This window comes from Chiloscyllium plagiosum, chromosome 2, assembly GCF_004010195.1.
Source record: "Chiloscyllium plagiosum isolate BGI_BamShark_2017 chromosome 2, ASM401019v2, whole genome shotgun sequence".
Lineage (NCBI taxonomy): Eukaryota > Metazoa > Chordata > Chondrichthyes > Orectolobiformes > Hemiscylliidae > Chiloscyllium > Chiloscyllium plagiosum.
In genome coordinates this window covers 52,167,150-52,190,331 of record NC_057711.1, presented here as the reverse complement: position 1 = coordinate 52,190,331, position 23,182 = coordinate 52,167,150, and the positions used below count along the sequence as shown (strand labels likewise).

Below are 23,182 nucleotides of genomic sequence, written 5' to 3'. Positions count from 1 at the left end.
TCCTCAGGTTTTGTCTTTCAGATGAAGTGTGATGTTCTCCTTGTTAATATGTGATGAATAACGTCAGTGGAATTAATGTGAAAGCAGCCAAACATAATTTGCCCGACATCATCATTAGGTAAAAAGCAGCAGGGAGACAATACATTTATATTATATGATGCTCATGCAACTTAATGCTGAAATGCTCTGAGGATGTGACACATCAGTCATCTCTAAGCCCTCACAACAGCCAACAAGTTGACCTGAACCCTAAACAAGTCCATTATGACCTTTCCTTCATCTCTATCCCTAATGCTTCAGCATTTGCAGAGACTGAAACATTGCCTTCTCATGCTTGAACATCCTCTACAGGAGTGTTTAACCTGTGAGAGACATTCCTTTGTGCACCTTCTCTCTTCAGACTGTTGCACTGAGGACAGTTCACATGTGAATTACCCATTGAACATCTCCCTGCCTTGAATATCACTGTGCTCCTTTAAAAAATTCATCCTTTAGAACAATCTTTCCCTACTGAAATCATCACCAATTCTATAGTCTCATCCACCGCGTAGGTGTGAGTGTTAAACAGTATGTGCAGGCCAGACCCTGGCACATTCCCTGTACAATACCTTTCGTCTCAGTGTCCTTCACTTTCAGATGCAAAGCCCTAAATGCAATCCTCAGAGTTAAAAGATCCCTGATGAATGCCTCTACCTGCAGTCAAAGACTTTGTAGCTTGTGAGAGATAAATGGTGCTTGGTGTTGTAACATTTTACATTCTTGGGATAAGTCAAAAGGCACATCACCTCGGTCTGACTTAACCTAGTCCTAAATAGTGAAATCAATACTACAACAGATATTTGTAACAGTGCAAATGAAAATATATTGACAAAAGTGATGGTATGTTTACAATGACGTATAGCATCCATATTATCTACCTGCCTTCAGTTTGTTTCCTCCTTCTGCCCTCATTCCCCCTCTCTAACTCCAGACAACAGAGATGCAGGACTAACTTTCACAGCTGGAGTGGAATGGGCTTGCTCTGCAGATGAATTTGCTGACTTGGGTCAAATGTCTTTTGGCCTAGGGGAGCCCAAGCCTGCTGAGAGTCTCCTGCCCATTGACTTGAACTGCTGCAGGTTTTGGGGGTCACAGATGAGAACAGGTGGAGGGACATGGCACCTCTAAAGTGCCCTGAGAAGGAGCTTTGTGGGAGCCTGTGAGTTGTTCCTCCTTCCAATCATTGTCTGCTGGCATTACCCTGTCTCTTTGACAGCAAGGGGAAACTGGAGAGAAGCAAAAGCTGCCATTCAAGGTGAACACCTATGGTTAAAGCCATGGAGAACAGATGTGAGTGGATATCCAGCAAACACCATGTGTTCTGCTTCTTTCCCAAGTTGATCACCAACTTGTCCATGGAGACCACCAAATGCCTGCACATTGGAGTCAGTACAGTACTGATACTATTGATTAACTCCTTCATCATTTGTTCCAATTTACTGACTGCTTCTGGCAAACCTGCCTGAAATCTCTCGCCTGTCTCTGCAGGTTGACCAAGTAATTTATAGCTGAAAGCAAGGGCTTGACTTCAGTCTGGGGCTGGCCAGGTCCCTAGTCTCTGCCAAATTAGCACTGTTGCCTCACAACACCAGGATCCCGGGTTCAATTCCAGCGTTGGGCGACTGTGTGGAGTTTGCACATTCTCCCCGTGTCTGCGTGGGCTTCCTCCGGGTGCTCCGGTTTCCTCCCACAGTCCAAAGATGTGCAGGTCAGATGAACTGGCCATGCTAAATTGCCCACAGTGTTAGGTGCATTAGTCAGAGGGAAATGGGTATGGGTGGGTTACCCTTCGGAGGGTCGGTGTGACTGGTTGGGCCGAAGGGCCTGTTTCCACACTGTAGGGAATCTAATCATCTAAGTGTCAAAGATCTGAATTGCAAAGGTGTCAGTGATGTGCTCACCAGATTGTGCTCCTGAGTCTAATCAGATAAAAAAGGACCCACTGAGGTGAATGTTTCTGAGTTGGTGGAGGCTGCTGAGGAAAGCCTTGCTGCTGCAGCATCTGAGGGTTAACTCGCTTCCTCCTTACAGCTAGAAATGGTACTGAGGATCTTCTGCAATAGAGCTCTTCTGCTAAGAAGAAGCTGAGTGTTGTCAGTGCCTGCATATGAGAAGAGAGGGAGTTAATTGAAGAAGATAATTATAATAGAATGTGTAGATTAAGAATGAATAGGTCAATATTTTTCTATAAAGAGACAAAAGGAGTATGATGGAAGTGGATACAAGAGCTGTGATGCATGAGCAGTGAAGAGCAAGTACAAAGGGCAGGAAGAGTTGGTACTTTGGGAAGAAGAGGTGGTTGAGAGCCATTGAGTGGAATAGTGAGAGTTGTAGTCTTTGGTGAACATGTGTGCAGTGAAAGAGACAGGATAAGTGATGGCCATTTGAATGTGAGATCGCAGGGAGCATATAGTGGCACCTAACGCTGCAGGTAGTGCAGAAAATCATTGCTGGGTGGCTCATTGGGACACTGCACTAACCCAAGCTGACTGGCCGGGTCTATTGGTGTAAGCAGGGAAAGGGATTGACGTTCTCTCCATCATTCCATCCACCAGGACCTCCAGATCTCTGTCCTGGAAGTAAGGGGTGAGCATGCCGTTATTCTAAAGCATTCTACAAACTTCAAAAGGAGCATCGCAGTTTGCGGGGTTGTTCCTAGTTTGCAGCATCCGAAGGGGTGTGCCACTTTAAGCATGCCATCTAAACACAGAAGCCAGAAGTCCCTGAGCGGGGCAAGAACTTCCATCTCACTGTCTCTGAGATGCTCGAAAAATGTGCACATCTCAGTTCCTTTAATTCAGGGGGAGAAAAAAGGAAGAACATGCAAGAAAACATGTCCCAGGCTATGGTGGAGTGAACATGATGAAAATCACTCACCACCACATTAACTGCAAATGGGGAAACTCAGCCTGATGCTTTTAAAAGAATTTCTAGAGCTGACAGAAACAAGTTGTCATTAATGCAAATTTTGCTTAAAATTCAACAATTTTCAGTGCCACTAACACCAATTTTGGCCAAATTGCACTGAAAATATGATTTCAACTAAATTGGCCAGATTGTCTGATCAAATCACTTATTTGCTCTTTGAAACTTTTATGCATGCATGTTTTTGTACATTACAATATTGTCTGCAATGAAAAAGTCATCCCTGGCTGTAAAGCAGTTTTGAATGTTACAAAGGTAAAAGAGACAGTATCCAAACACAAACTCTCTCCTTCTTTATCAATGTTACTTGAAATCACCACAACTTTTCATTTTGGATTCACTGGGAAAGACTTACTGCACTGACTCATACTCAAATTCAATTTTTCCAGAAAGCCTAGATACTGCTTCTCGATATTCCGGCCCTCAGCACACCCAACCCCATCTTGCCTTCTACTTTTAAGCAAAAACAGAATGTCCACATTGCCATGGTTCAGGCAGTACAATCTGGATTGAATGCCCCAGGCAACTCAGTAAAATCTACATTATTTTTTATTAGTTTATTTGTACATTTTGAATGTTGTAAATGTTTTAGCACAGTCACCTTTTGGTTGAAATGAATACCAAATCAAATATGATTTGTTTGTACCTGCAGCTCAAGATAAATACAGATTAACAAGAACATTTTGCACATTATGAACATAATAAAATTGTGTGCCCGTCTGTTTGTTTAATCTTCTAACACTAACATTTATTGTCGGCTAACCAATGGCTCTGAATTCATGAGCTGGATTTTACAGCACCTCAGCTCCCCACCACCCCCCTTTGTTGATATATTTGATGCAGATCTCTCCTATCTTCTTTGGACAATTTCTCAATCTTGCTGCTGCATTCTGCTCTTTAACACTTAATTTGATTTCTCAATTAAAAATGGAAGGTCATATCTGAGATGAGGACTCATTTTAGCCATCAAAATTTGCTTTTAGTCATGGTACTGTACTGCTGAATTCTTCAGTATTATCAATGACAATCTGCATATGTTTAAGACTTACTCTGGTTGCCTTGGCACCACTTTACAATCTTTTTTTAATTTTCTCATTACAAATGTTACCAACGCGTTTTGCCAACATAACCTTTTAACATTCTAATTTCACTAGCTAGCTGCTCTATGGCTTTACACTCGGTCTTTCAATACTTTCAAAGTCTATCCTCTCTGGATACCTTTACAGCCTCCGAGTGTTCATATTCTCTCTTCTGCAGCTAGCCATTAGTTTAACCTTCATACCATTCCCTCAATTTTTCTTCCCAGTTTGTAGAGTTTAACTGCAAGTTTAAATTTCTGGTATGTTATGTCAATTCTGAAAACAAATCAATTGATCTGAAAATCTCTCTTCCCACATTTAACTACGTCTTTACGATGTTCTGATGAAAGGTTACTGGACTCAAAACACTAACTCTGTTTCTCTCTCTACAGGTGCTGACAAACTTGTTGGGTTTCTCCAGCACTTCGTTTTTATCTCAGATTTCTTGCATCTGATGTTCTTTTAAACAAACTGTGTTTGCTAATTAGGCATAATTCTTGACAAGCTTGTTGGATGAAAGTAAATGCAATATTAAAGTGACAAGAGATTTTCTTTTAATATTCATAATGAGTTTTCACAGAAAATATCAGATCCTCACCTAACTGCCCCTAAAATAAAGCCTTTGTATCCTCTTTTCCTTCCTCTTCTCAACGCTTTTCCCACTCATGCTAGTATCAGAAGATAGGAGAAAATGAGGACTGCAGATGCTGGAGATCAGAGCTGAAAAATGTATTGCTGGAAAAGCCCAGCAGGTCAGGCAGCATCCAAGGAGCAGGAGAAGAAGGGCTTATGCCCAAAACGTCGATTCTCCTGCTCCTTGGATGCTGCCTGACCTGCTGCGCTTTTCCAGCAACACATTTTTCAGCTAGTATCATAAGATTGCAATTATGTATAATTACAAAACTACATAAGTAGGTTTAATTAAATGAATAGAATGCACTAGAGTTTATCATGGAAAAATAAAAATAAAGTTCAGACATGTGGTTTTAAATAGACAACTGAATTGTGTCTGTGCGTCCTGGTCTAATTATCCCCATCCTTTAAACCCATTCAGCATTGACTGGACTCTTCCACAGAGAGTTTGCACCCTGCCCATCCCGAGAAGCCAATAGCAGTAGGCATAACATTGAGTGGGATGACAAGGAATACCATATTTCATCAGTGGGAGAGTAGGGGGCATGTGCCACCCACCCACCCTTGGGTGAATTGAGGTACTTATATGGCTATTAATTGGCCAGTTGTTCAGCCCTCTATCCATCGCTGATATTTCACGAACTTTGTATCCTTGATAGCTTTACCAGGAATAATGCAGTGCCATCCTTTTAGTTGCATGGCAGCTTTTTGAGAAAGCTATCTTAGACGGTTAGAAGCCACAACTGCACGCAGTTCAATGTCTGAACAAAGTACCATTGATTTGTGACTTTCAGGGCCAGAAGATGCAGGCTTACCCCTGACATTGTTCAGTGAGTGGGTTACCACTGCATCACATAAAAACATGGCATTAAGATGCAATTCCCCCAAATTATATGTCATCACGAGATACATCCAAGATCCTGATTACAAATCATTAAACTTGTCAGTTTAGGGAAATTGAGTTCTAGAACTGATGCTAGAATGTAAATCCAGAACTCCCATTTTCTACATGGAAAGAATAAGATTTATCTTAATTACTGCATTAAAACATAAACCAATCTCTTTTGTTGTACATTTTAAGCCTGTGAAACTAAACTCACAGCATGTCCACTTAAAGTCTTGCCTTGAGTAAACATATCGAAATCAACTGACAATTTGAGGCATTTCAGTTCCTCCACTGATTAAGATCACTGGGAGTGAAATTGATATTCAGCAAAAAGAGTGACAGTAAATCAACAACTTGTTTTACATTGTACTCAACTTTCCCTTCCACTCAAACACTAAATCTGCAATAATTAAATTCATCTGTAATCACAGGTGGAATTGATGATTGTGTAGCTTAGCCAAGTTTATTTATTAATTAATTCATGCTATATGGGCATTGATATTTGGGCCAATGTTATGAAGATGTGGGTGTACTATACCTTTAAGCAAGTTAAAAGCTAGCAGAACTACCTGCCAACACTAAGTGTTCTCAGCAAGATACAATGTACAATGTGGTCCAGCAGTTAGTGTAGCTGGTTGTCTGGAGACAAAAACAAATTCAAATTCGGCAATCAGTTTAAATTATACGCCAAAATAGCAACCTCCAATCAAACTTGAATTTAGTACTTTAACAACATTAAAAACTAATGAAACAATCCAATGCTTTGGGATATGGGACCAGGGAAAATTGAACAGTCGGAAGAGAACTGCCATGCCACCAGCATGTAGAGACTGCCCATAATAGCTCTCTTAAAGGTACATTTATCGATTCGTGACCAGTGAAGCATAATCCCGAAGAAGAAGAAAAGACACAGGAAGATCCAAATAGAAAATTCGACACCTGGCTGGTTTTCAAAACTTGAATGTTTGGTAAATCTTACTTGGGGCTTTTTATCACACGAGTATTATAGAAGGGAAGGTAAAAGATAGGTTAGAGGACGGAGTTGTAAATAATTGTTAGTTCATTATTCTCTGTAATACTTTAAAAAATAAAGTTGTTACTTTTACTTTAACTAGTTCTTGGCCTCTCGAATTTTCACAGATTACTGCACAGGATAAATCTCTTCTGTGTTGCTAGTTTAACTTAAGCAGTAGGGCTTACTCCGTGTTGTAACAGCCAATATTTATTGTCCTTCCCTATTTGCCCTTGAGAAGGAGAGCTGCCTTCTTGAACCTATGCAATCGACTTGGTGTAGGCAGACCCATAATGCTGGTAGGGAGGGAGTCCCAAGAGTTTGACACAGTGACACTGAAGGAACAGCGATATATTTCCAAGATAATGGTTGGTTTGAATGGGAACTTGCAGGTGGTGGTATTCCATCTAACTGCTGCCCTTATCCTTCTAGATAGTGGAAGATACTGAGGTTAGAAGGTACCATCCAAGGGGCTTTGGTGAATTTCTGCACTCCTTCTCAGAGGTAGTACACATTGCTGCTGTTGAGCATCTTTGGTTGTGTGATTGAATATTTGTGACATGCTTTGTCCTAGATGATATCAAACTTCTTGAGTATTGGTGAAGCTGCACTCATCCAGGCAAGTGGGGAGTAATCCATCACACTCCTGGCTTGTACATTGCAGATGATGGACAACCTTTGAGGAGTCAGGAGCAGAGTCACTCACTGCAGGATTCCTAGCCTCTGACATGTTCTTGTGGTAGTAGCATTCAAATCAACAACTTTTCTACTTTGCTTTTTAAAACAAATAGCTTCAGTGATATGAAGCTGGACTAAGATTTGGCAAACAGGTCAAAGTCCAATTCAATTTCTGCTCAATTATAACCCCAAGGTTTGATTTTCGGATATTTAGTGACATCACAGACAATGAATGTCAAGGAGCAATGTGAGATTCTCTCTTGTTGGCGACGGTTGTTACCTGGCACCTGTGTGGCATGACGGTTACTTACCCCTTGTTAGCCAAAGCCTGGAAACTGTCCATGCCTTGCTGCACTTGGACATGGACAGTCTCAGTGTCTGAGGAGCCATGAATGTTGCTGAACATTGTGCAGTCATCAGCAATCATCCTACTTCTGACCTCATGATGGCAGAAGGTCATTCATGAAGCAGCTGAAGATGGTTGAACCTATGACATAACCCTGAGGAACTCCTGCAGAGAGCCCTGGATCTGATAACTGACCTTAAACAACCATAATCATCTTGTATGTGCCACAAAAGACTCCACTTGCATGAGAGTTTTTCCTGATTCTCACTGACTGCAGTTTTGCTAGAGATCCTTGATGTCATACTCACTCAAATACAGCCTTGGTGTTTTGGGAAATCACTTTTACCTTCCCTCCGAAATTCAGTTCTTTTGTCCAAGTCCATGGTTTGAACCAGGACTGCAATGTGCTTAGGAGCTGAATGGCCCTGCTAGAACCGAAACTGTGCAGTGGGTAGGTTATTGGGAAGCAAGTTCTGTTTGATAGCACTATTGATGACCCCTATCATCATATTTTAGATGGCCAACAGTAGATTGTTGGTGCAATTATTGGCCAATTGTATTTGTCCTGCTTCTTGCATAAAAGATATACCTGGGCAATTTTCCAAATTGTTGGGTAGATGCCAGAATAGTTGCTGTTATCATGGGCTACCCTCAGTTCTACTAGACAGTGGGTCCAGTGTAATTTAAATTTAACACTTGCTTTATGTCTTTCAAATTATTATGATTTTGCCTTAAATTAAGCTACAACTGTTGTAAGATTTCATTAATTGCAGAAAAGGGAAAAGAGTTATGTAAATGTAAATAAAGCTTAATGCCACCCAGCAAGCAGTTTGCAAAGCCTTAATCCAGCTTGATGTCACTAAAGGAATTAGTAAAAAAAAAATACAAAAGCTGGCAGTTTATCCTTGGCACTTTTATTATTTTTATTGCAAAATCATTTTGGATTTAGTTCGTTTCTTACAATCTCATATTCTTAGATCAGAACAGACTAAGTTCTTTCCCCCGGATTAACAAAAAAAGCTCTGAGAAAGATATTTTTTGCAATTAATTTCTAATGGACTTGCTTTTCAATTTACTACTACATAGTTAATGCCTGCTCTGAATCATTTCGCGACCATACCTTTCATAGTTATAAATAATCAAAGGATTCTCAGTTATCAAAATTATTTCTACATTAGTTTTATGAAACTAGACTGTCCATTGATTCTAGTTTACATTCAGAAGTTTGTACAAAATTCATTCTTCTAGTAATTTTTCTCTAACTTTAATATTTCCTTTGACCATCCGAAGGAAGTTAATTATTTCACGCCTTTGTCTGCTCTATTCAAGGAACAAACTAAATCCAAGCAACCTATCCTCATAATTTAAAACCCTTTGGTCCCTGGGATATGCTGGTGAGTCTGAAGTGCACTCCTTCCAAGATTAGTGCATGAGATGCAAGTCCAGAAGTGAATGCAATAATCCAGTTGTACAGCATAAGAATTTACATTTTTGTTTATTCCAGCATACAAGATTAAGGCAAATGTTTTATTAGATTACTTTTTCAAAATGTCCATTGTTTTAGTGCTTTCTGCACTTCAACTCTTAAATTCATAGGCCCAAACTTCTTTCAAAATTCAAAGCTATTCTGACACAAGAACTAAGGCAGGTAACTGTGTACTGCCCTGAATTTAAGTTCCTATGCCACAGATTTGCCCATACTCAGTTAATCTTCTGATGTCTCCTTCCAACTTTGTGCACTTCCAATTACGTTGTGTATTCTACCACCTAAAAATCAAAATAATTGGACATATAGGTCTCTGTCCCTCAATCCAAGTCACTTGTAAAAATGTCATGAAAAGCTGAGGCTGAAGTTCAGAACAAGAAAGAACACTATTAGTCACATCCTGCCAACTTGATTACTTATCCATTCTCCTAAATCTCAGTCTTCTGTCTCTTAACCAATTCTCCATTCATGTTGTTTGACAGGCATTCTTAACTTTTATTGAATGCTTACTGGCTATTAATTTAAATAATATCTGTAGACTCTTCTTTATTTACTACATTAATAACCTCAAAAAAACTCAACTTTGTTACACATGGTTTAGTCTCTACAAAATCATGCTAATCTGTCATTGATCAGCACACAGTTAATCAAATGCTCAGTCACCCTATTCCCTAATAACTCCCCTTGCCATCAAACAAATTAGAGAAAGATTCCAAATTGGGAGAATTTGGAAAGATCTTGACTGACGCACCAAATATACATGACCTACTTCATTTAATACCTTGGGATGAAAACCCATTAGGATCTGGATTTTTGACTACCACTGGTCTCATTAGCTTCTGTATTAATCTTGTTGTAAATTCACATTGAATATAATTAGCATAATCTCTGGATTCATTTTAGTTTCACTTCTTACTTGACTGGTCTACTCTAATTAAAAAAAACTGGGAAGATGGAAGAGAGATCTACAAACCAAATTTGCTGAAAGTTAAGTTATTCAGTAAAAAGCCCAATTGGGAGCAGAAAGTGCACGATGGCACAGTAGTTAGCATTGCTACTTCACAGCGCCAGAAACCTGGGTTCAATTCCCGCCTCAGGTGACTGTCTATGTGGAGTTTGCACATTCTTCCCGTGTCTGTGTGGGTTTGCTCCGGTTTCCTCTCAGTCCAAAAACATGCAGGTTAGGTGAATTGGCCATGCTAAATTGCCCGTAGTGTTAGGGGCAGGGGTAAATGTCGGGGAATGGGTCTAGGTAGGTTGCACTTTGGTGGGTCGGTGTGGACTTGTTGGGCTGAAGGGCCTGTTTCCACACTGTAGGGAATCTAAAGTATTGGAACTTTGCCAAAACTGTGGCATGTGGGGATCCATCCATATCCTTGACTATGAAAACTAATACAAAATATAAAGGAAGTCAAATAATCCATCATTTTGCTAATTACTATACCTTTTGATTTTCCGGCTAAGAAACCTCTGGACAGCTCATCTACCTTATCCTCCACTTTATCATAGACGTTCTTGATTGGCCTTCTCCCCACCTCCCATTTTTCCCTTGCCGAAAAACTATTACATTCTTATCTTCCCTCAGTTCCAATGAAAAGCCATTAATCAGAAATACTAAGCTGTATTTTCATAACCAGACTCAGCTCCATAGAAGCGGCCTCCACATGCATCATTTTCGAGGCAGGGGCTGGACTGAGTTGGGTCTGACAATTAAAGCAGTCAGGTATGGATGTAGCTACAGATGTGGGAATATGTCAAAACAGCCTGATTAGAAGGCTGCCTGGCTCTCTTGGACTTTTTCCCAGTTGTATTCAAAGCTGATAGGGTCTCTCTACCTGTAACTCCCTCCACTTACATGGCGCCTCCATGCACTCCACGCCATTTTTGTGTAGATGCTCTCCCTCCAAGCTGCAAGTACAATCTCCATAACCCAGTTTAACTCTGGGATATTGTAAGCAGTTTTGGGCCCCAAATTTAAGAAAGGATATGTTGGCCTTGGAAGGGAACGAGAGGAAGATTACAAGAATGACCACAAGGGTGAAGGGCTTGTCATTTGAGAACTGGTTGAGGACTCTAGGTCTGGTTTAGCATGATGTAGGGGAATCTCACAGAGACTTACAAAATGCAGAGAGGCCTGAATAGAGTGGACATGAAGATGATATTTCCATGAGTAGGAGAGATTAGATTGTGAGGGCAGAGCCTCAGTGTAATGGATTGCCACTTAGAATTGAAATAAGGAGGAATTTAGTCCTCCAGAAGGTGGTGAATCTGTGGAAATCATTGCTGAAGAAAGCTGTGTAGGCCAAGTCATTGAATGTATTAAGACAGAGATAGATAGGTTCTTGATGAGTAAGGAGATCAAGAATTACAGGGAGAAGGAATGAGAATGGGGTTAAGAAACAGATCAATCCCTAATTCTGCTCCTACATCTTATGCTATCTCCAGGCATTCTCCAAGCACACTTACCTCCATGCGCTATAGAATCAATTAATTTTATCACAAAACTGGAAGTCTTCAAAAATATGTAAAACATTGCAATTTAAAGATGTGTTTTAAGGAAAGAAGCACATTGCAGTAGGATTCCCTAGAACATCACCTGGCTATCTCAATTACCAGGCAGCTGATAATACCACTAGGCCATTGCCTCCCAATAAACTTAAAGTGTTTGATATGCCAACCCTGTAATGGTGATGACCAGGCTAGGGCATTGGCTGTGGGCTTGTTATGCTATGTTAAGAAAAACGGTCAGCTCTGAGCATCGCAAATCTAGATCCTGTTACCAGTTTTAAAAAAGGTACCCAAAATTGGTGAGACTCAAAATCTAACCCAGTAAATCTGTTCCTCTCCATTGATGCTGCCTGACTGCTAATTTCTGGCATTTTCTGTTTTTATTTTAGATTTCCACTGTGTACAGAATTCTATTTTCATAGATTCCTGCCTCATCCTTCCACAATCAGCCTTATCTAAATTTAAAACCTGAATGATGACTTAAATTATTGCTACTCAAACCTCACATCAGATACAATCTTGTTAAGATCATTATAAACTAAGTTTCCCTTACCATTAGATTACTGACTAATTCAGGCTAATTATTCATTACAATACTCTTTCGTAATGCTAAATTAGATTTAATCTTCCAATATACATGCCAGTAAATATTCTTTCTGCCATATGTCATTGGCAATGGACAGCAGAAAACATTCTGACTGACATTTTCCCTGCCTTTCTTAGCCCAGCGATGCTGTAGCCAATGCAGCTTTATTGATACCAGCTAACTCATTCTTCTGGGATTAAACCAGAGATCATCTTGGGGTAATTGGCTTCATTCAATATCATGTGATGTGCTTGCCTTCTGAATTGTTAGGAGGAAGCTGACGTTAAAAGATTTTGATATTGTAAACTATGGGGAGTGCATAGCACATAGATGAACAGGAAAACTTTTCACAAAATGTAGCTTGATTTCTGACTAATTTAATACATATAAACCATCACATGTGAAACATGACTACTACAGGAATTCTACTAACACCATTGTGTATAATTTTCCCACTATTTATTTAAATAATATGTGCACAATCTTCATTACTCACCATTTTGTCTTGTACCAACTGCAGCAACTATGACTGGAACTGTCCATTGGTTAAGTAACCGCTTAATAATCGGAACATAATTATCTTTCACTTCTTGAAATGAGGTTTTGTCATTGACGGAGTATTTTAGGACAATGATGTCTGCTAGCCCAACCACATTCCGTGATCTATACCAGTCATTGTCGAATAATTCCTAACAAAGAGATGAGAACACTTAGTAAGCCAAATTGAGAAATCCAAATGAAACTGAAAATTTAAAACTGCTTCATGTATATGTTTGATTCCAAAACATTAAATCGGACAGTCAGCCACAGCATGTAGAGCAAATCAGATTTGCTAAATTATTTATGCACAAGAATAGGAAGGATCCTATCACCATCATGTCACCTTTAAAATCTTTTTCCACAGCTGCCCTGTATTAGTCCCAATTCCCTTTCCTCAAAATATGCACACAGTCCAGCATACTGGCAATCATCTCATAAAAGATATCATTCATAAAACATTGAGGGATAAAACATTGAGGGGGAGAATCTGCAAACTGCAAATTACAGGGCAACTGAGCAGTTTTGAGTGCATTAATTCAGATATAGCTTAATGTAATCTTATTTAGTCAACAATTAGAAGAATTTTCATTGCAACTTAATAAGAAAAAAAAACTATCTCAACACTCACCTTCAAAAAAGCATCTGCAACACGTGTCCACTTTTCAGGTGAATCGTCTCAACTGACATATTCGAGAGAACATTAGCACACTCACAATTAATTACTACCATAATGTCTTGCAGAACAAGACATTATGGTAGTAATCAGTGTACAATACTGATTTGACACAATCAATGCCATTTTCAACCTCAATGATTAAGTTAACAACTTCTCTTAACCCTGAACTTCCAAAGAACGTTTCACACCAAGAGGTTTCTTCACCAATACTATTTAAAGGGATCAAATACATAGAAGTTAACTGCTGAATGATAGAATTAATGCAACAGCCTGAATATGTGTGCGCTGATATATTTACTTGCTTAAATTTACAAATATTTACAGGGAGTGGTGTAGACGATGCTGATTTGACTTTATGCTGACTTCAAGGTTTCTGGATGAACACAGCATGACATTAGATTTGACAAAGACCATACAAGATACAACCAGCTGCTAGAAAGGACCTAGGAAGGGGAGAGGGGAAAACAGACTTTCAGGAGGAGGTTACATCCACCCAAGATACTCAGGAATTTATTCTCCTTAAAAGTCAGTTTGGAACAATGTGTGGGATGTCTATGATTCAGTAAAGACATCCTCTCTGAACACTGCCACTTGCTGCAGCATAAGTGAACCTTCCGGAGGATAGCAAGGTCCATATTGCCAGTAGATGCAAAGATGACCACTGATGTTTCTAGTGTCTTTTACTGTGTAGTTGGAAATATTTTTAAAATCTTGTTGAATGCATGCAATATTGTGTAAGGGATATCAAAGAGCCTCCCCATCTAAAGAGAACTAACTACATTTCATTGTCTTATACTAGACAGTAGGGCAGAGTGAATGTGTATTTGCTAGGATTGCAAGCTTCTGCATGATGGACTGTGCTACAAATGTGCACACAAAACTTTGGCAACATGCCAACTCTGCATTATACTGGAAATAAAATGAATTTCACTCTTTCAGTACGGTGGCTCAGTGGACAGCACTGTTGCCTCAGCACTAAGGTTCAGTTTCCGCCTCAGGCGACTATCTGTGAGGAGTTTGCACATTTTCCCCATGTCTGCGTGGTTTTCCACTGGGTGATCCGGTTTGCTCCCATAAAAGCTGTGCAGGTTACGTAGATTACAAAGCAATTTAGCATGAACAGTGTCCAGAAATGTGCAGGCTAGGTGGATTAGCCATGAGAAATATGGGGATGGAGATGGGGTGGGGGGGGGGGCCTTGGGTCTGATGCCCTTCAGAGGGTTACTACTGAATGGTGACTTTCTGCACTGTAGAGATCCTGTGATTCTATGATCTAACACCTGGCTGGTGAGCAAACACATGCAGCATATGATGTAGACCAGCATCCAGTGTCTTAGCAGCAGGCACAATGCCCTTTGAGTGGCAGCCCACTATACCAGCTGAGTTGGAGCTACCAACTAAACCCAAACAGTTGACTTCTGGAGAACAAGGACTATCTTGATGACTTAGTCATGCAATGATTCACGTGCGCAGTACGCATACAATGAAAGTTGTGCTGCCACACAAAATGTAACTGAGCAGATCACTGCTACATTGAAACAGTGTTTCCATTACATGGAGCACTTGGGGGAAACATTGACAGAGAAGGTATCAAGATTGGCATGGTCTGCTGTATGCTGTAACATCTCAGCAACAAGAGGGATAACATTGTCACCAGGTCTACTGTAGGCAGCTGAGAGACAGGAGCATGTGTATCAGAAGTGAGAGGATAATGATGTGGAGGAGTAGTGTCAGTATCTGTGTTGATTACTGAGTATAAGTTCAAGTGAATGTGCAGGTATATCTCCATTATCACAACCTTTGTCCTGTTCCTCTATTGTCTGGCCAGGTTCCACTTCTTAGATATCCGAATGAGAAAAGCAGAAGTGTAAGGATGTGGTACTGGGTCATAGAGAGTGAAGGATAGTTGTAGTGTGACAATTGCATTGCACAGGAACAGCACACAAGAGCATGCCGTGTGATCCAACCAGTCCATGCCAGCATTTACATTCCACTGAACCCTGCTTTTAGCTTTCTTCATCTATTGTCATAATCCTTTGTTCACTTCTCCCACATACGATTGTCTAGATTCTCTTCAATGCGCTTGTACTATTCACTTCAATCACACCCTTTGGCTGCAAGTACTAAGTTTATTCTACTCTTCAGCTAAAATGTTTCTTCAAAATTCCCTATTGGATTTCTTATTTTCTACATAAGCCCTTCTTCAGGAATCTCCTGTTCCCTGGATGCTGCCTGACCTGCTGCACTTTTCCAGCAACACATTTTCAGCTCTAATCTCCTGCATCTGCAGTCCTCACTTTCTCCTTTCTTATTTTCTACCTTGTATGAAGTATATGTTGTACAGCATGTAAATCGGAAGCTAAGGATAAATAAGGTGGAATGGGAGAAGCATGTTAGGTACGAGAAGACTGTCACTTTCTATAGTTTCAGCCTAGGCTTCAGCAATGAGCATTCCAATAATGGCTAGCATAGTTTCCTCCATGAAGGTCCGGACATGCAAGTGAACCTGCCCCCCTCCAGTTAACTCCTGATAACCATACTTGTGGGCATCTTGTTCTCTTTAAAAGGCAGGGAGAGCCAGACAGTGTGGTTTACTCTTTTTGATTATGTGGCTGCAATGCTCAAATCACTGATTATGTGTATAAGTGAAATATAGGTCTGAGACTTGCAGAAGTACTGAGTGCATGAGGATGCAGTAAAGCAAAAAAATGACCAAGCGTGAATTTTGATTGTTGGTAGAAGATGATGGGGGTGGGGGAGTAGAAATTAAGCAGTACCTGAGGTAGTGGTGCAGTTGATAGGAAATGGAATTTGAAGATGCATTACTGATCTTAATCATTTGTGTGAGGTCATTGAAATTCTTATGGCACTGCATCCAGGCCCTCAGTGTGTAACTCTGTCATTGACTTTCACAGCTACTTACTCTCACTGCATGTGTCTGGAAGGTTTTATGACCCCCGTGACTACACACTCCTCCTGTCTCCTAAAGTCTTCAAAGCTGTGTCTAAAAACTTTGGGGACTGCTGTCTCCCATGTTGCCCCCTCTTCAAAGGTTTGCTAGGCCAGATTCATTCCCTGACAAGTGCAGTTTGAACCTGGACCTGCTTGGAGTTAATCATTAATCACAATGCCTGCACCCATTTCCAGCCATCAAAGTAAGGCCCTGCAATGTGGCAGACATATGTCTTAAAGGAATTACAAGTAGTGAAATGATATGGAATACAGTTTTTGTTGGCCCTACATTCTTATACTTTTAAGTTATGCTCATTAGCAATAATTGACAGAAATCTACAAAGAATGAAAGAAGAAATGGGACTGTTGTATATCTGGAGATTTCACAATTTAGAATCTTTGCCATCCTCAAAGGAAGCTTATTATCTGCTGATACTAGCACAACAATATTTTCTATTTTCTTTCAATATGAAATAAACTCTCTATATGTTGGAATTCTCTGTTTACTGAAAGTAAAACATGAATACTTATGTAGTAGGACTAATTCTCTGTGGGCAGAAATAATGATATTTTCAAAGATTACAATATTTTACAAACATTGAAAGTGAGACTCAAGGTAATTCTCAATTAAATTAACTACAGTGCTACATATTTTAAAACAGCACAGGAAGCAATGAATATCATGGTATATGAAATTAAAACTCAGCTTAAACCAATCTCAAAATCTTGTCCTTGTGGACTTTCAGGCAAAAAAAAACAAATGCAACATCTTCTTAGGTCATATTTTTTGTTGTAGGTCAAAGCTTTTGTGTAGAAGTTCAAAGCAAACCCATCAACTTCAGATGGCTGGAATTCACTGACTTTTGCACCCATTGAGTACCCCAGGAAAAATTTATTCCAAATTGCACATAAACACATTCAGCTGTATATAACTCTTCAAATGAGTTCATTCCTTTGACATCTAAAAGAATGATGGACACACCTTTTATCTCAACATTCACAGGAAAAAAATTGTCATCTTGGGCAACAGCAGTAACATCGTTAATTATCTTCAAATTACTGTTGTAGAGTATTTTATGTCTATTTGAGTGGGTAGATAAGAACTTTATGTAATATTTCATTTGAAAGCCAGTACAATATGACCAACAGTCTAGATCTCTGCATGTAAATGGTAAAGTGGGATGTAAACTCAGAGGCTCATTTTTTCCCAAATGAGCCTTGGCTGACATTAACTCTTAAGGAGTGATTGCAGGCTCTTATGACACAGTGGTAGTTTTCCTATCTCTGGACCAGGAGATCTGCATTCAAGTTGCACTGCTTCAAAATGTATGTCCACAGACTCGATCAATAAGCACAGACCTAGACCTGATATACTGGCCACTATAACAAAGTATCCGCATCAGCGACCAGAAGCAGCAGGAACAGAACCAAATAAATTCTAAAAGACAGTACAGCCGTGCTTCATTGGATGCTCCAAAGCACTGAAGACATCACCTAGACAGGGGACAGAAGATCTGCAAATCAACTTCACAGCTTGGCGAACATACCCACAACCACGATAACACATCTGCACAAGTTGATTAAAAATACCTACGAGGCACGACCTTCATTCATTTTGTAAATGAGAACAGAATTTCACACGTAGGTGTGAGATGTCTCAAAATCATCAATGAATATTAATCCATAGCAATATCTGAGTAAAAGGCAATTATCTATATCACAAGAGTTTGTGATGCAAAGAATAGAAATGTAATATAAGCACATGATATTCAGTGGTTAACATCTGACCTCAATTAATGAATTCATAATACAAGGTCTGTTTAAAGCAGTTCATTTCAGAAAATAAATTCTATATTTAGCACCATCCTGTCACTTCAATTTGTCAAACCAATTTCAATAAGAAAATGTGGAAATAAAATTATACTTTCGACTGAACAAAAAACAAAAGGTACAAGTAAGAAACAGTCATGGTTCTCATTTCAATTCCTTCTACCATTGCCATCTGGTCTTTTCCTCTTTGACCTTCTACACTGCTCTAACTAACAACTATAACAGTAATGAGATGCACTTATATAGTTCTGCTAACATAATAAAATAGAGAATCCAAGATCCCATATGACTTATCAATATAAATTTGAAATCAAAAGGCATAAGACAACATCAAAGCAGGTGAACAATAGCTTGGTTAAAGAAATATGTTTGACAGAGTGCCTTAAAGAAAGAAAGGGAGGAACTGATATTCAGAGGGATGGGCAGGTTATTAGAGCCTGGGAGCTGGTCAGCTGAAGACTACCATTGGTGGAGGAAATGCTCAAGGGGCCAGAATTAGAATAGCACTGTGATCTCAGAGAGTTATAGGGCTGAAGGAGTTTCAGAAATTAGGGATTTGCAAACAAGGATAATAAGTCAAGGTCTTACTGAACCAATTATAGCATGGTGGCTCAATGGTTAACACTGCTGCCTCATAGTACCAGGGACCCAGGTTTGATTCCAGCCTCTGTGTGGAGTTTGCACATTCTTCCCGTGTCTGTGTGGGTTTCGTCTGGGCGCTCTGGTTTTCTCCCACAGTCCAAAGAAGTGCAGGTTAGGTGAATTGGCTAAATTGCCCACAGTGTTCAGGGATGTGTAGATTAGGTGCATTTGTCAGGGGTAAATATAAGGTAGGGGGAATGGGTCTGGATGAGTTACTCTTTGGAAGGTTGCAGTGGACTTGTTGGGCTGAAGGGCCTGTTTCCACACCCTAGGGATTCTATGAACACAAACATAGCATCAACAGCTCACAATTGTCCTACACATTCTCAACTCACTGGTGTGAAATTTAGGATAAATACATCAATCCTACCCATATGCCAAATGTGAACAACTCTGACCAAAGGGTTCAAAATCACTTATGTCAGTAGGGCTCTGTGTTCACATTTTGATGAACAGTTTTATGAAATTATTAAATGTCTACATCTTTTATTTGCTTGGCTAACTAAATGCTTGCTTGTTTTTGAAACATATTTAAAATTGAGGGAAATACTTTTTCGAACAGAATTCATGATTGAGATGTTTTCAGGAGGAAGTGTGTTTAAGTGAGAGCTCAGTTTGTTTGTATAATATGGTTTCATTTATTTTTTAACGGCATGCCTCCTGAGGTCTTCTTGTAGTATAAGCTGATTGAGTGGCTACAGAGGGCATAAGGAAGGAGGCACGGGTAATATGAGGAGGCATGGGAGAAAATAAGGGGATATAGAGGGAGCATGTTGGTTGGAGGGCATTGGAACAGGTGAGAGGGTAAGAAGAGTCATGGAGGCGGCATGAGTGTACAAGGATGTGTGTAGAAAGTGATTTAGTATGGAGGGCATGAGGAGTCATAGGAGAACATGAGGGGATATAGACGGGACATGTTGGGTGGAGAAGTGATGATTTGACGGCCTGACATTCATCATCAAAACCGGACCAGGTTTTCCAGCGTTTTGGCCTTTTCATCCACTTGACTCCCATGCAACCATAGGCATGCACTGGAGGCAGAAAGCTAGACCCCATCCCACCTTTGTCTCCTAGAATATTACCAACTCAATTCTCTTCCATGAGAGTTCAGCCTATTTCTGATCACTGATACCATGAGATTGTAAATGGGTGAAATACTGTCATACTGCTTTCTGTGATTCCATTCACTAGATACTACGTAGGTTTAGGATTAAGATGTTGATAAAAAAAAAGGACAGAAGGCAATCTAAAGAAATAATTAACAGAGAGAGAGCCAAATAAAACTGAGCTGGATCAACTGGAACGAAAGGAAAAATCTGTAAAACAATGGCCTACTTTAAAAAAAGAAATGTTTTGGGTAGAGTTAAGGTATACATTCACTCAAAAGGGAAAGGTACACCAAACAAATTCAGAACTCACTGGATAAAAATAGAAATAGAAAATAAGATAAAGAAGAAAAAGAGTGCTTATGATAAATGTCAAGCAAAAAATACAATGGAAAACCATGAGGAACATGAAAAAGGTTAAAGAAGGAATGTAAAAAAGCATATTAAAGAAGCAAAGAGGCATTATGAGAAATGACAGACAGCCATCATAAAAGAATAATTCCTAATGACTTCTATAGGCATATAAATAGTGAAGGGGTTGGAAAAGACATAGTAGGGTGGATTAGGGAACAAAAAGAACACTTACACAAGAAGGCATGTTGCATGGCTGAGATATCAGATACTCTGCACATGCCTTTATCAAGGATGTGATTGCTACCACTGACATAGTGACAGAGGAAACTCAGGAATAGTATTTGGAATAGTAGTCAGATGGCAAATGGTGGATTGATTAGGAAGAGCCAGCAGAGACATCTACTAACTTGAAGGGTTTTTTTAAAAAGAGGTAATAGGGTTTTTTTAAAAGGATCAATGAGGGTAAAACTATTGAGGTGCTGCAAGTGGATTTTTAAAAGGCATTCAATAGTCCGTGCCACACAGACTGGCGAAACATGTTGTAACAAGTTAAAACAGTTAGAAATCATGGAACAACAGAGACAGTAGCAAAGTGGATACAAAATTAGTTGAGCAATAGGAAATGGATATTTTGGGTTGGAGGGGAGTTTTCTGTAAAGTTCCCCTGGGTTTGGAATTAGGACCCTTGCTTTTCCTGATTTTTGTTAATGATTTTGATCTTGCTACACACACAGGAGGCAAATTTGTGAATGATACAAAACCACTTGAAATTGTAAACTGTGAGGAGGACAGCTTAGAAAGCCAAAATAGCATAGACAAGATTTTTTTTTAAAAAATGGACAAATGAGTGGTAGATGAAGTTTAATGTGTCAAAGTGTGAAGTAATGCATTTTGCATTACGTGGACAGACAATACAAAGTAGGGATTACGATCTTTTCAGTTTTGCAAGGCGAAGACACTTGGAGACGTTTATATGTGCATAGATAATTGGTGGTAGCAAGACAGGTTTAGATTAGATTAGATTAGATTACTTACAGTGTGGAAACAGGCCCTTCGGCCCAACAAGTCCACACCCACCTGCCTAAGTGCAACCCACCCCCTAATTTTACCCCTTCACCTAACACTACAGTCAATTTAGCATGGCCAACTCACCTAACCTGCACATTTTTGGACTGTGGAAGGAAACCGGAGCACCCAGAGGAAACCCACACAGACACAGGGAGAATATGCAAACTCCACACAGACAATCCACACAGACAGTTGCCTGAGGCAGGAGTTGAACCCAGGTCTCTGGCACTGTGAGACAACAGTGCTAACCACTGAGCCACCATGCTGCCCACGGTGAAGAGAGCAGTTAATAAAGCAACAGTATACTGGATTTTACCAATGTGGGCATATAGCACAACCGCAAGAAAGTGATGCTGAACTAATGTAAGGCACTGACTAGATCTCAACTGACATACTGTGTACAGTCTGGGTGTCACACTGTGGGAAGGATTTGAATGCTTTGGAGGGAATGCAAACAGGTTTATAAGAATAGTTCCAGGAAAAGCTTCAGTTATAAGGACTGATTGGAGAAATTGGAACAGTGTTCCTTGGAGAGAGAGAAAATTCAATCAGTCTTCCTTGTGTAGCAAGATCTAAATCATTAATATATATAATAGGGAGAGCAAGAGTCCCAATTCCAAGCCCTGGGGAACTTTACAGCAAACTTTCCTCCAACCCAAAATATCTGCGAGAACTTTTCAAAACTATGAAGGAATTGGAATAGAATGGATATGGAGGCACAATTTCTGCTGATAAAATTATTGAAAACTAGAGGGCACAGATTTAACATGATTTGCCAAAGTTGTAAATGTGATGTGAGAAAATAAACATTTTTTACACAATGTACTACCTAGAAATGTGGTGGAGGTATGTTTAATTTAGGCATTTGGGAGGGCATTAGATGATTATTTAAATAGAAATAAAGTGTATGGGGAAAAATGGCATGAAGTCATATCACTCATTTGGTGAGGCAGTGCAGAAACACTGGGCCATTTGGCTTCCTTTGGCACCGTAACATTTCCGTGATAAGACAAGTACACAACAGAATAGTCTTAAAAGTGGAAGCATACTGCTATTTTCTGAGGCTCATTGACCTTATTAACTGTAAGCTTTATTAAACTGTTCGCTTTCATTGGTAATTGGTAAAAATTATTTAAGATATTCGTAAAGTTTTCCAGCCAACCATTCCGGTAAATCTAAAATCTCTTTGCAAACAGACATTTAAACAGGAAAACAAGTGGAAAATAATGAACATGGTGCTGAAATAACAGGCGAATCAAAAGATAAGAATGACAGGAAAATAATTCAATACGTTTGCTAACAAAGAGTGCACAATATGTATTTTCCAAAATCATTCAAAATGCATTTGAAAATATATCTAGGTATCTGAAAAGCACTCAGATTTTACATTCTAAACACATTTTCAGTAACCGATGTAGAAATTGTACAATCAGTGCTATACTTAAAAAAATTCTCTGGAATCTTTCCCAATCCCAGAATTTTCTGAGATATCCCTGTGCCTCTAATTATGGCCTGCACTGCGTGCCAAATTTTTAATTGCTCCAGCTTGGGTGATCATGCTATCAGTTACCTTAATCCTAATTTCTGGAATCCTTTCTACATCGTTCTGTCTCACTGCAATACTTTCCACCTTTAAGAAGTTATTCTAAAAATCTGTGGATGGTTTAAATCAAAAACTGATTAATGCACAAATAAAAAATTAGTTCTTTTTTGGCCGCTGAGCTGTTCAGCAGTAATTGTAAACCTAGTAACAATATGCCACTGAAAACAAAGTTACAAACTACTCAACAAACTGTTACTTTTTCCAAGGGTTTATGCAGCAAAGTTAACAGGGGG

General features: G+C 39.6%; 1 protein-coding gene across 1 annotated transcript in view; it reads right to left on the bottom strand.

Annotated features, from left to right (window-relative positions):
• rhobtb3 (Rho related BTB domain containing 3) overlaps positions 1-23,182 on the bottom strand; it is a 133,741-nt gene that overhangs the window by 104,770 nt on the left and 5,789 nt on the right. Inside the window, exon 3 of the mRNA XM_043709644.1 lies at positions 12,675-12,867. Coding sequence (XP_043565579.1) covers positions 12,675-12,867 — 193 coding nt within the window. The remainder of the gene's footprint in view (positions 1-12,674; positions 12,868-23,182) is intronic.